At 37.0% G+C, this 14,724-nt stretch overlaps 1 protein-coding gene and 1 long non-coding RNA gene across 2 annotated transcripts; one reads left to right on the top strand and one right to left on the bottom strand.

Annotated features, from left to right (window-relative positions):
* The first annotated feature begins 2,534 nt into the window (after positions 1–2,534).
* Positions 2,535–5,736, top strand: LOC131335360 (uncharacterized). Its single transcript, XR_009202503.1, has 2 exons — positions 2,535–2,909; positions 4,927–5,736. It is a non-coding gene; the product is annotated as an uncharacterized LOC131335360 (long non-coding RNA).
* Positions 5,737–9,913: 4,177 nt separating this feature from the next.
* LOC131335359 (ethylene-responsive transcription factor ERF003-like) lies at positions 9,914–10,948 on the bottom strand. Its single transcript, XM_058370685.1, has 2 exons — positions 10,722–10,948; positions 9,914–10,588 (listed from the first exon to the last, which is right to left on the bottom strand). Exons 1-2 carry the CDS (start codon positions 10,802–10,804, stop codon positions 10,162–10,164), a joined length of 510 nt encoding a protein of 169 aa, XP_058226668.1. The 5' UTR covers positions 10,805–10,948; the 3' UTR covers positions 9,914–10,161.
* Between the last annotated feature and the right edge of the window lie 3,776 nt (positions 10,949–14,724).

The raw sequence follows: 14,724 nt of genomic DNA, 5'->3' as shown, positions 1-14,724 counted from the left end.
CTTTCCTCTCCTCCTCTCGAGATAGATAGAGAGAGATAGATAGAGAGAGAGAGCTCTGTTTGGAACTCAGGAAAAAAAAAGAAAAATTAAAGAATTTTCTTCTTATTGTTTGGTTGTAGAGAAAGAAAAAAGAAAATAAAAATTTTGAGTATAGTGAATAGTAAATTTTCTCTCTTATTTTTTTTATCATTTTTCTTCTCTTTTATTTTCTTTTCCTTTCTTTTCCTTTCCTTAAGTTCCAAAGATAGCCTAAGCCCAGAGATAAGATTAAGCATGAATCGACATATTGGTGTGGGGTCGAGTGGATTCCTCTTTTGAATGTAAACTACCAATCGCCACCCCCACCCCACCCACCCACCCACGCACCCCACTGACACGGCCCTCCTTCCCCCTTTTACCCTCTCTCTCTCCCTCCCTCCCTCCCTCCCTCCCTCTATAAAATTTTAAATACTAATAATTTGTTTTTCACGTATTTTTTTAATAAATTTATATTTTGAAATCTACTCAACGAAATTTATCAAATAAGCTTAATATTGATGGTAAAATAATATAAAACGGAAAAATTATATTTTTTACGTAGTCTAAACTATCTAAAGAGGTTGAAAAATATGTTCCAAATTTCAATCCGTTTTTACGTAGTTTAATTATGAAAATTTAGGATAAAATGAGCAGAAAACTGAAATCTTTCCACCGGTTTAAACAGATTAAAATTTGGAACACTTAAATTTTTTAACATTTTTAGACAGTTTATATATTAAAAAATATAGTTAAAAAATTAAGTGTTCCAAATTTAAATCCGCTTGAACCGGTGGAAAGATTTTAGTTTCCTAATCATTTTATCCTAAATGGTCATAATTAAATTTTGACTCTAGGACTCTCGTTGATAAGCCCTAAGAGATATTTGATTCTAAAAGGCCAAAAATTCATTATGATCATTTAAGATAAAATGAAAAAAAAAACAAGATCTTTCCACCGATTGAACCGGATTGAAAATCGGAACACTAAAATAATTTTAAATAAATAAAAAAGGAAAAAGATACCGAGTATAAATATTATTAATTAAATAAAAAAATAACAAAAAATAGGTTCTAGGTATTTTTGGAATGAAAAGGTTACAAAATTAATTGCACCGTTGAAAGTTGAAATGAAAAGGTTGAAAGTTGAAAGTTGCAACAATTGAAAGTTAATTGCACCTCAGTTGAAAGTTACAACAGTTGACCAGTTTGAAGTTGGAAAAAAATACATTGATAGCGTTGGTTGAAAGTTGGACCTGCAACATTTTTCAATATTACCCGTTGCAAATTCGACAGTAGCGCTTATATATTCAGTTGCCTGTATATTTACTTGTGTATGTCTTGACCTATATATTCACACTTACTCTCATTCACCACATCCTTAAAATTTTCTCAACTTTCATTTCATTTTCGTAATTCATAGACCATTTAGGATAAAATAATCAGAAAACTAAAACTTTTCCACTGGTTCAAAAGGATTGAAATTTGGAACACTTAATTTTTCAAACTACCACAAAAATATAATTTTTCTGTTTTACATTATTTTACCATCGATATTAGGCTCGTTTGATAGGTTTCGTTGAGTAGATTTTAAAAATATATAATTTATTTTAAAAAAACAGGTGAAAAAAAATTATTAGCATTTATAATTTTATGAAAAAATAAAATAAAAGTAAGAGAATACGAAAAGAGAGAGAGAGCACGGGTAAAACGGAAAAATCGGCTCGGCCGGTGTCAGACCCCCCCGACACGGGGGGGCAATTAACAGCTCTCCACTTGAATCTATGATCTCCTCTCTCTTCTACACACAGTCACACACTCTTCCCAAAACTTTCTTGGAAAAAGTTTTTCACCTCCTCTCCTTCTCCAGCCAACAAGACTCTCTCTCTCTCTCTCTCTCTCTCCCACAGGTTCTTCTCCTTCTCAGTGCATTATTATCAGATATCTTTCTTTTTTTATCTCGTTTTCTTGTTATTTAACCTCTATTTGTAATCCCCTTTTATTTGGTGTTATATTGCCCCTATCATTATCTTGTGGATTATTCCAAGATTATGCGCACCATTCAAGAATTGGGTATGGTTAGTCATTATATTCTTTTGTGGTCAGAATAAAGAGAAATTTAAAATAAAATCACGTTCAACGCACGCGTGCAAGTAGTATCCTCTTCGCTTGTTCTGTGGTTTCCATTTTCTTGAATTCACCAATTTTTTGCCAATTCTGTATAGAATTTCTTAGGTGCCATTGTTTACTGAACTTGAGAAGTTAGGGGTTCTCATCTTCTTATGTTAGGGTAGTACTTTTTCTTTTTGATAACCAGTTGTTAAGGCCAGTATGTGTGCGTCTCAACTAATTCCAAGGCTTTGAAGTTAACCGCCGGACAAAAAAGAAGTGCTCCCAAGGTTTGGAATGTTTGGCCTTTATGTGATTTGAACTTGCGATTTCTTGAAGGGCAACCCCTTTAGTTGTTTTCTCATACTTACTTGGCCAAACCTCTTGGGGTTATATTAGGGTAGTTCTTCTCTGTGTTTTTGGTAGACAAAGAGAGCAAATTGATATTTTTAGTACTTGGACTTATAGAGCCTATCTCTGATATGAAAATGAGAAAATCCATTTTTTGAGCAGGGTCATTAGTAGTACTAGTTTTCTTGGTATGTTAAATTTCAGGGGTCTTTCATTCTTTTCACAATGGATTCAACACTTCTCTCAGTAGATTTTGTTTCCTTTTCATTTCGCTTCAACCGCGCTAATTATGAATTCTTACCCTCTCCATGAGAATAGGTTGTTTTGGATATCTATGGCATCATCAAAATCTCGTTTATACGAAATTTATGCTGCAAACCACTGGAAGCCACTTTTGTTCGAATGTTTCGAGCAAGGCCCCTGCCACATAAGGCTGTAAGTCTTAAATTGACTACCCTCCTTGAGAACAAGTCTTTGTGGTTTTGTAGGCTGAATGAATATTGCAGGGAGATCGATCAATCCCTTAACCATTGGAATTGCTTAACTAAAAGTTTGAATTCATGCTAGACTCTTGAGTCAGTAGTCTAGGAATTCGCAATTATGATGGGATCAAGTACTTAATGATATTTGATTTAGTATGAGTGTAGATTTTCCAAGCGACATACTCCCTCCGTTCCATATTGAGAGTACATCATGAAAAGTCGTGCCATTTTTCAAATAAAAAAATCAACTACTTCCGTGTATAATTTTTTGAATTTTTTCGCACCAAATTAAAGAACTAATCGAGATCTTTGATATGGTGCAAAAAAAATTGAAAAATTATGCGCGAAAGTAGTTAATTTTTTGATTTGAAAAGAGGTAAGGGAGAGAAAGTGGAACTGTCATTGTGGAACGGAAGGAGTATTATTTAGGTGATCTTGCCAATGTACGCTTGTATGCATGCATAGACTCACTAGGCAATCGAACATTTGTTCAGGGACAGGGGCATGTATGCGTGTGGGGGACCCGGGCTGCCCCAACCTTGCTAGAATGACCCCATCTATTAGACTTTGTCGGTTGGTATTTTTTTTATTGGGTGCTTTTATGGTTTTATTTCAATTGGGTTCTCTTCAGTTCGAAATTTTTGCCCGCAACATGCATTATTATTTTTATTTTTTGGTGCTTGGGTTTCCGATACCACACATACCCATGTGGTGAATGATGGTCTTTGATTTAGGAATAGGGTTCTTGCTCAGCCCACCAAATACCACCACTGACTTACCAAAGGCAATAGCAACCCATCAACGAAATTGGGATTCTAAAAGAGAAATGGGTTAGAGCATTTCCAGCCTTGACTCATTTTAAGACTCAAATTTAAAAATGGGGCAAAAATCACAAAAATTTCTCTCCTATCTTTGACCCAAACCCTTCCCCATTTTGGGTTTTACCCATTTTTTTGCCCAAATCTGAGACAACTTTTGCCTTGACCCATTTTTCCAGCGGCTAGTTAGAGAGAGAGAAAGAGGGAGATGTGTAAAATTTGGGTTTGATGATTAGAGATGTGTCTACCCAAAATGGGTTTTTACCCAAAATTTGACTCAAATTTGAGGAAAAATAAGGGTGAAGGCCGGAGATGCTCTTAGGAACCCATTAACTTGGAAAGATGCTCTAAAAGAGAAATGGGTTTTGAGATAAGGAAACTCTATTGTTTGCGGGAATTGAGTGGGTGCGAGTGTGGGAGTGGTTCTCAGTTGGAGAGAGAGAAACAGAGAGCTTTCTTTTTTTTTAGTGGGAATAATGGGTTTATAGTGTTAACTTTTTATCTGGTATTTACTGGAATTCTATAAGCAAATTGATAATTCTTTGTAACTAGCTTAAATGTATAGTTGGGGGAGTGGCAGAGTGTCAGGAGGGTAATTCTCTTTCGTGCCATTAAGAAGAGGATTACATATTACACACTAATGTTTAAGCCACTAGCTAGCAAGTGGCGTAGGCACGGACAATTCCAACCGGGATGCATAGTGCCGTAGGCACGAGTAAGCACAAGTATAAAATACGTTAGAACATGCTATATCGGCCCCCAAACTTCAAAAATAAAAATAAAAATAAAGATTGGCTATGTTGTGGAAAATTTCAATCCCTGCATTTGTTCATTGTTGTCAGAACTGACTAAAACATGCCTAGATTTATGTGAAGAGATGTAAACCCCTATGATATTACGGACTAAGAGATTAAAATCTGAGAAACAACACGTACGCAAGTCAATTTACTAGTTAAGTTTGTATGAGTTTTCTTTAAGTTTCTACCGGTCTTTGATTGCTACATATCCCATGAAACTGGATTTGGCTGAATGTTTTCCTCACGGTATGTGCTCAGTAACGTTTTTTAGGTACAGTCTTTGTTTCCAGATTTCATTCCATTACATTCTTCGACTAATATTATGTGACTTATGATGAATCCCTGATTTACTCAGGTTCACTTTCAAGGTGAAAGTTGAGGTAAAATTACAACCCTCCACTACGGATTTGGAATGCGACTTAAGAAGAAGACAGCAGCACAAGAGGCAGCTGAAGGGGCACTCATGTACTTGAAGCATTTAGGCTATCATTAGCTGCGCAAACGAAGAAAGAAAATATATGGTGGTCTAAATTTAGGTCATTTCATTAAGCTACTGATCTCTACTTACTTCTGGAGTAGGTATGGCTAGAGATGGTAATTAATCGGTAGGTGTAGGCTGCTAAAGCCGTCTTGTTGTCTGTTAACGGTTTTTGCTTGGTCTGTTGATGGAAGTTCCGGCTCAGGTGGTAGCAACTTATGTTGGCGGTGGAGATGGGCTGAAACTAGGTGATCTTTTGAGGGTGATGTTTTGGGAATATACAACAGGATCAGAATCGCCGTCGATCAGGAGGTAGAACTTATCATTTGCAGAAGCTTCCTCGGTGCATGTTTCTTTTTGTGGGTTTTGTTTTTGGAAGCATAGTGGAAATAGGGTGGCTCATAGTTTACCTATACACTAGACAGGGCCTTCTTTTTTCCTTTTCTATGATCAACAAGATCCTATTGTTTGGCCCAAAATTTGTCACCAAAAGAATGAAAAAAATCCAGTGACAAAAGAAAAGCAGTCAAACCTACCGAAAAGTTAGCCTTTTTTGTCGTTTTTATATGAGGTTTTTTCAACTTTGGTCTATAATTTTATTTTTCGATCGTTCTCTTCGAAACGAGTGATTGTTGTAATAATTTGACCCACATCTAATAAACATTAAGGCAAAACAATAGTAAAAAAGATCAGGCTAAAAAGTCGCAAATAAGTTAGGCCAAATGGGCCATTACTATTGCTTGTTGAGCGACTCTCTTTTGGTCTTGGGCCTGAGCCCTCGATGTTACATTACTGGGCGGGTCTAGAAGATATGGCCCATGGAGGCAGCTGCTTGATGAAAATGAAATGGGCCTATCTGGGTCGTTTGAAAAGATTAGCAAAATGGAGGAATCCGCCCTAGGAGAGGCTGACGTCTGATTGCTAGTTGGTGAGGCAATAGCTTACCAAGGCTATGATTAGTAGCTGGTCCGAGAGGATGATCGGCCACACTGGGACTGAGACACGGCCTACACTTCTACGGGCTCCTATGCTTTAAAACTTATACTTTGTGAACTTTGGAAAGGATTACCCAAGATTGGGATGTAAAAAATTAGTTGGTGATGTGAAAGCCCCATTCTTCATTTGCCATTTACCTTATTTCACGAACATAACTATTCTTTTGATGATTCGTAACTTTCGATTCTTTTGACGATTCTATGATGCCTAAATTTCTGAATGACTTCATTTATCTTTTGTTCCAAATTTTGGGTCTCCATTCGAATATGATTTAAACGAAATAACTATAAGTTTACTAGTAATTAATGTGGAACATTTTAAATTGCTTCATCGTATAAGTTAACACATCTAATTATCCAATTGATAACTGGGTAAACTCAAAAAGGATCTTGATTTCATTGAATTTATTCAATTGATAAGGTCATGAATTCCTATATATTTCATCCGAAAGTACTCATAATGTTTGCAAGTTGAGGAATTTTTTTATCATGCATTTTGAGAATATCAATAGGTTTTTTTTGGGATAATGCAAGGTGTTTTGAGTCAGTTTGCGCGCACCTCGACATACACACGCAGAGAGAGAGAGAGAGAGAGAGAGAGAGAGAGACCATGCTTCTCTGTTTCTTGGTTTTTTGCAATTCACAGGAAGAGATAACATTATGACCATGTGAAAGCAACCGTGCATATGGGCTTAAAAATTGGATGAATTCTGCCTCAGCCTCATAACGAGGGTAGCTTAAAACCATGTGCGCCCGAACATGGCTATTGGGGGCTAAAACTATTTGGACTACATGGTTGCACATGTCAAGGGATGGGAAAGGAGAGAGGTAGAAAACGAAACACACTAGTCCTGCCATGAGAGTGTGTGTGTGTGTGTGTGAGAGAGAGAGAGAGAGAGAGAGAGAGAGAGAGGGAGAGCAATTTTTAATTGTGTTGTAAATCTTGTCCATAGTGACAACACCTCTCACAGAAAATTTATGAACTCCATCTTGAAGTATGTGGGTCTTACCGTCTCAAAAACTATTGTGAGTGGAAATTAAGAGCGATGCTCCAAAAACACTCGATAGATATTTACAAAACCCAATTATATATCCAACTTTTGCAACTCTTTGGCGGGTATTTACTTAGTTACTTGCGGTTGGAATTATTGTAAAGTTAAATTATTCAAAAGCATAATAAGCAAAGAAGATAAAAATGAAGTTTCTTAAAGTCAAATTTTTTTTTTTTGTGTGTAGTTTTTTTAAATTACTTTTTGTGAAATAGAAAAGTGATCATAATTTGCAGCCAGACACTACTTAACCAATCTTAAGTTGGCAGCTATAAAATAAAACTTCAAAACAAACCCTTCAAGTGGGTTTTTGGTAGAAGTCACTCAATCCCAAGTATCTGGTTCCAATGATAGAGAGATCCAAAACCTAATAATAAGGTTTGAACTATAGGTCTTGAAAATCATGATTTATGAGGCAAAACGGATGATGATTGTTCCTCAACAAGATAAGGACATGAGATTCCATCAACCACACCATTATTAATTTTGACTGCCTCTGGCATATTTGTAATTAGCAAAATAGGGATTGCTTTTTTCTTCTACCCTCGAGCAAACTGAATGTCTGATCAAGTCCATGAAAGCCCAATTTTTTCAAGAATGTGGGCAGATGATTCATTAGTTGGCTGCTTTAACCATTCAGCACGCGCATACGTTTAGCGGAGATTCTCGAACATTATTATATTTATTTAAACAAAACAGACTACTGAACAAACGGTATCTGACAAGCAAGAGTGATATATGAAGTCAGTGTATGAGCGAGGTAAGAAAATTGTGCATAGTTTTGGTAAGGTTGCAAAAGAAATCTAATAGCCAGTCAATCATGAGCAAACAAAATCATGAAACGTCTTATCAGAAACAAAATAATGAGACATGGGAAAACTTTCACCCTGGATGTTTTTGTGGGACAAAATCAATTTCCATATAGCCAGACAATCATGGGCTTAGATCAAAAAGGGCGGGCACCGCCCCAATTCACTCCAAAAACATCATGGAGATAGATAACTAGGATAGAAGTAAAGCAAGCAAAAACTTTGCAGCCTGTGCAATTTTGCTCTCCATTGCATATGGTACAAAAGTTTCTTAATCAATAATATGATTAAACATAATCATCTTCTTTATGCTAGCTCTGTTCATCTCCTTTATTTAGACCATTTTGTTCCTCCTTTTATATTACTACCTAATAAACCATGAGAAATGAAACAGAGAGAGGAAATAGTTGCTTAATTAGTACATCCATTAAGGTTCTTATTTTTTAAATATTTATTTTCTGTTTTACGAGATATGTTATTCTCTCGTAATACATCACCTTTAGTGGAACTCATCCGTACTGAATTAGGACAATGAAACTTATCTTCTTCCAGCTTCGATAGGTCTCATGAGAATTGAAGTGCTCATAGAAGAAAAACCTCTCCATATCATTGCAAACAAAAAGTTTGCAAATTTATGCAACTCCAACTTTAGTCCAATATGAACCTCAAGCCCATAATTGCTAATGCCTGAGATTTAAGAGTTTGCTTTCTTTGAAAGTCTCAAGTCCGAAACCTCTAAGGTGCTATCAATTTTTATGAGACCAGTGCATGCAAAACTTTGCTTCAGTTAATTGGGCTATCCGCATATGGGCGGCTGAATTGAACTTTCAAGATTAATCGAGTTGCGAGTAAATTGACATTTACACCTCGCCATCAAAAATTTACTCTCTCTTGGTTGGTTAGACAGTGAGGTCTCCTATTTTAAACGGGCCCACCATACTGCTTTTAACAAAGGTTGTTTCTATTTAACAGTAATAGGTGGGCCCACTGGGTTAGAAACGGCAAAACCTTAGCAGGGCCTCAACTCAAGTGGCAAAACAGATGCAAGGCCTCAACTCAAGTGGGGGTCAAATAAATGGCAAATCTATCAATGGGGATGTCTCAGAGAAAAACAAGATGTGGATTTAAAGTGACTATTTTAGTCAAAAGTTACCCCTTTTTTTTTTTTTTTTTTGGAAGGAGTAAAAAGGGCCAATGGAGCTGTTGTCTATTTTTTTGAGGAAAAAAGCCAGTGAGGAGTGAGAACACCAAGGGCCATGTCTACATGCATTGTAATCTCCAAATTCCGAAACCTTCAATCTTGTTCACACTTGCAGCACATTTCCACATCTCTCTTTACTGAAAAGTTAACTAAACGTCTCCTTCTCCCACGAACTCGGGGATCCTGTAGTGGTGGGGCGGTGTAGTGCGCAATTCGAATCGTCCAAAATTATTTTAATGGCCCATATTTGTTAAAAGTATCTTATAGGAGACGGACGATTCAGATCGTGCACAATGGGATTCCCGGGTGCCCCACCCTAGTGTTCTCCCATTTGCTATATTTACTTGACAGGGCAAAAAATGCTGGACCCACAAAGGGTAAAGGAGCTGTATTGAACCTTCTAATTCCTTCACTTTACACACCTCTAAAGTTTTGGCTTAGGTTTAAGTTTGTCCCTTGTTGGGTTTTTTGCTATTGTAGTCATCTGCTTATTCTATGGTATGCCCTTAGTCAAACAATCTTTCAAAATACCAGGTTCCTATTTTCAATTTTCACACTGCGCTTGCGATCTCAATATATATATTCTCGTTCTCGCAAATTTTAATAGTTTGAAATGTATTTCAAAAATACTTTCACACTCACTCACGCAAGCGAATTATGTGACTTATGATGCCTATGTGTAGTTGTAGCTGTTTTGCCTTGGTTCAATGAATTTATTCACCAAAGTAGGGGGGAAAGAAAGAAAGAAAGAAAAGACTATATTGGGATCATGGAAAGAATTGCATAATCTGGAGAACAAGTCCATGAATCCGAGCCAATGCAAATTACTATACTTTTACCATTTAACATTAGTACATAATTACCTACTTGGATATGTAGTGAGCTAAAATAAGAAGGGAATCCAAACGGATTGGTTGAGTGGAAGCATAACAGCCGATGAGAGTTTTATTCTCAAGTTCACAGGTTCAACTCTCACGACCTACTAAACAACTCTTCGGGCCACTGAAGGGTCGTTAATTTCAGGGCAATGACAGATTGAAAATGCGACATAAGATTTCCTAACTGGGCACAACAGAGCAAAGCTCCATAGACCCACAATCAAGCAACTCCTCAATCATCTGCTCTATATGATCATCTTCAAGAGGCTTGAAAATTTGCTGCTGATCACTCTCTAGTTGGCATTCCTTTCCCACGCAACCAGGCCAACTCACAGTCAACCCGTCCCCCATTTCTCCCTCCTTCTTAGCACCATGAGGAGATTGAGCTTCGTGGGGAGTCTTAGTTGCTGTTTTCTTGGCCATCTGTAGGGATGTCATTTGGCATCTTTGTAACTTGGCCGTCAAGGTAGCCGAGAGAATCTTGTCGTTGGAATTGGAATGGAAGTTGGTCCGAGCTCTTGGGCCGCACATGAGCCGGGCCGCTTCGTCGTACGCTCGCGCTGCGTCCTCCGCCGTCTCGAACGTGCCTAGCCATACTCTAGTCTTCCTGCAATTTTGCCCCCAAACAAAAAAAAAAAAAGTTCAAAAAACCACTCTTTTCGGTACCAACAAAAGATAGTGAAATATCAAGCAGTTTTAGACAAGTGATAACATGGGAAAGACTGAAAGAGGAGTTTTACAGAATGGGGTGGCGAATTTCGGAGACCCAAGAGCCCCAGTGCCGTTGGCGGACGCCGCGGTATCTTTGTTGCGGCCTAGCCATGGAGGGAGAGTGTTTGTGAGGAGGAATGTTTGTGAAGGTTTTTGTGATTATATGTCTCTGAGAAGTGGATTGTGGAGTGTGGAAGCAGAGGAGGGGAAGAGGTTACCAGAGTGAGATGAGTGGGCAGAGTTGAGTTGCGGAGTTGGGTTTTTTAAGTGTTCTCTTCGATCAGTCTTGTGGGCCTTTAAGGCAATTACTTGGGAGTGGGCCCACACTTCCTTATTTTTTCAAAAAAAATTGATATTCATACACTGTTTTTTTTGTTATTTACGTCCCCTTTTTCTGTTTTTTATTGTTGAGAGTGTATTTTTTTTTTTTGCTAAAAGACAAAAAATGAATTATGAATAACCAAAAAAAAAAAGTGTGAAAATCAATTCTTGTACTAATAATCCAACGTCGACAATGTAGATACTTCGTTATAAAGTACTTGCAGAGATTACACACTTACGGCCTATTTGCCCACCAGATGTAAAGGATTTCTTGATTCACTAGGATATAAGTTTATATTCGGTATTTGTTATCATATCGTGGCCGGATATAATAAAATCTCTATCCCCTTGTCCTTGTAATATTCGCCCTCGTATATGGCTTTTTAATTTCAAAAATTTCAAGGTCAAAAATTATGTGTTTACGCAAATAATTTTTCTACCAATATGGATCTTGTTTGATAGGTCTCATTGAAATCTTTAAAACAGTGTAAAAAAAATTGAAAAATCATTTTTCATTTTCGTTATATTTGAGTTTGAAATTATCTTCTTTTTAAAAAAGAAGGTTTTGAAAGAAAGCCGAACGAGGCCTAACTTTTTAAGTGGACTTGGTCATTCAAGGTATATTGGATCCAAATAGAATGCATGGCGTGAACTATGTAGATACTCCCAACGGATTGAGCGCATGTGGGGAGAAACTTTGTAGATCTAACTCTCCTAACAAATAATTGATGGGCAAAAATATGGGAAAATGACGGCTCAAGACGTGTTTTGATAATTAATACTTGTCAAGGACATGTTAAGAATATTTGTTAATGTTAAAAATATCATTAACGGGTATTAATTATCAAAACATGTTATTCACCGTCATTTTCCCCAAATATATCTGATGGTTTTGATTATTCTCAAAGCCACAAGCGGGATGAAATCTTCTCAACATTATATAGTCTCTTAGCAAGTGGAATGAATTCCTATTTCCCAAGACTAGAATGGGAAAAGCTGCAAGAATTGATTGTAGTAGTTTGTGGGCATGAATACATTGCTCACATCACAGTTTCCTAAACTTAGAAAACCTACCCATATGCCCCCCTGCGAAGCCAGGACAGAATCAACTTATGTAATCCATATGCCACGCCTCTCTCTCTCTCTCTCTCTCTCTCTCTCTCTCTCTCTCTCTCTGGCTTGTAGGTTTCTAGCTGCAATTTTTGACCATCATTTCTTGGTTTTATTTTGAAACCCAAGTATCCAACAAAGGTGTTTGCTTGCAAGTTGCATCCTTCATTCACTCCTACAGTTAGGTCATTCCCACATGCCCTGTTCACTAGAATATCGTGTAGCTGAGAGAACAGAGACAAATGCCGCCAATTAAGCTAAACGTACAAATCTCTCCAATTTTGGATCCGGATCGTTCAAAAAGTACACTACCCTAAACCCTACAAATTAACTTCGCAAATAAGGTATCTTAGGCAACCGTATGCCCTGTTTCTCGTATTGACTAAACCGGATTTTTGGTATTCAGCATTAGTTCGTCTATAACTTGAACACAAGTCATTTTACGGGACTAAATTGAATTTTTAAGAGAAGCGGATTGTCTGTTGGATGGACGAAAATGCGAACTTTTATTGAAGTTTCAGAGAGCCAAGTAATGGCCCTCCCCAGCCGTGTATTATGACAACGCAAATGAATGTTTTTGGTTCAACGATTCAAATCCATGACTACCAACTTGCCATGGAGCAACATTACCAAAGCACCAAAACCCATGATAATTGCAGGCATGTATGATGCGCACAATTTCTCACTATGACTTTGTCTTTTTCGATCATAACTATGACTTTGTCTGACATGGGAAATTTCCAAAATCTCTTTCTACGAACCTTTTTCTTTTTGGGATTCGACGGACAAGAGTATTCAGGCCAGTTTATGCGTACCTCGATTGTTTTCCTTCTCGACGGTCACGGATATCCAGACGAGCTTATGCGCACCTCGACTGTTTTCCTTCCCGACGGTCACGGGTATCCGGGCGAGTTTATGCGCACTTCAACTGTTTTCCTCCCCAATCTAATTAAAGACAGACCATCTTCGCCAGAACTAGATAATTCTAAAAAGATTTTTATTGCCATTTGAACTACCCAGGAGTTTCTATTAAACTGTTTTTCCACCTTTAAGTTGTGTGAAATTGACTGGGAACATTGTGCCACTTTTTGATTTATGGACCCATTGTCCAGATCAAAAGCCCATTTATATTGTAGCAGGTGGGATTTGATAAAATCTGCCAAGCATGCGAGCCGTGTTTTTTTCCTAGCCTGTTATCCCATGGTTGTATAACTTTTATTATTTTTCCTTCCACAACAAAATAATGTAAAATAAAAGAGCATTAGTAAAGGATCCTGTGACCGGGAAGAAGGATATAGTATGTTTTTCTCCTAAAATTATGAAATCCAATGGCGAAAATAGTATGCTATTTTACGAAAAAGAAGTTAAATTAAAGTACTATGTACCAACATGCTAATTCCTACTTTTACCCCAAAAAAAAAAGAGAGAGAAAATGTTGTTTTCTTTAGAATATTTGGAGCCGTAGCTTTATCTTGCATTTGAGATTGAGCAGCCCCCTTATTTGGGAAGCCAATAGGATGGGGTTGTTGCTGATAGACCCTCTACCACGAGCCTCAAGCGTAGTTCACGGATCATCATAGAAAATGATACATAGAGAAGTTATCAAGTACTTCTTGGCCTTGTCTCGACTTTTTGAAAGCACACGTGATTACATACAAATTATCGTAAAGACCGTGGGCCGATATAATTGTGTGCCTCTCTGCTAGCAACAAAAAATAAATTTTCACAGCATTGTAGAATTCTTAATTTTGTAGGTAGCTAGTCAAGTAGTAGATATGTACTTTGGCATCAAAGTCTTCGATCCTTAACATTTTTATACAAGGGCATAGATTTCCTAGAGGCCAGATAATGTTGATACAGAAAGAAGTCAAGGTTACGCGTGCTTACGAATCAACAAGATAAAAAGGATAGGTTCCTCAAAGATAGTGCATTATGTTCTTTTCTTGGCATTTACTCAATGACTCGATGCCAAGTGGTAATTGGAATCCATCAACTCCCATGCAAAATTGAAAAAAGTCACCTTGATTTGATAGGTATACGCAGGTCCGGTCCTGATTTTTCGAGGGCTTGAAGCAAAAGTTAAAGATGATGTCTTCTATACAGTACTAAAATTCGGAGTAACTATTTTGGAGCTTAAAGCGATTGCACTTTGGACTTTAGCTTAGGACCGCATCTGTACCAAAGTCGCTGAACTGGTGGGAACCATGCATGTTTGGATGCATGACTGATTTCTTTTTTTTCTCAGTATTTGGATTATTGATTTAGGGAAAAATTATTAACAATAACAAGAAAATTAAATCAAAACATACTTGGTCCAAAAACATTCCAATCCATATGTTAGAATAATGAAAATATTGTGATTGATTATAATTTGTTGAAAAATGTATGCATTATAATTTGTGAAAATTTATATGCATCTCTATTAATTATTTTGATGATTAATTCAATGATATTTTTATTCGGCAAATACAAAATTATCGAAAAGTCGATTCCCGAATTAAATATTTTCGTGACCTTGAAATATAGCATAAAGTCTCTTGGATTCATGATTTATATTTACAAAGACTTTATTGAGCTCAATACATGCTTTAACGGATTTAT

The sequence above is a fragment of the Rhododendron vialii genome, chromosome 8a (genome assembly GCF_030253575.1).
Source record: "Rhododendron vialii isolate Sample 1 chromosome 8a, ASM3025357v1".
Classification (NCBI taxonomy): domain Eukaryota; kingdom Viridiplantae; phylum Streptophyta; class Magnoliopsida; order Ericales; family Ericaceae; genus Rhododendron; species Rhododendron vialii.
Note: the sequence above shows the minus strand (reverse complement) of the source record. Positions and strands in the feature narration are given on the sequence as shown.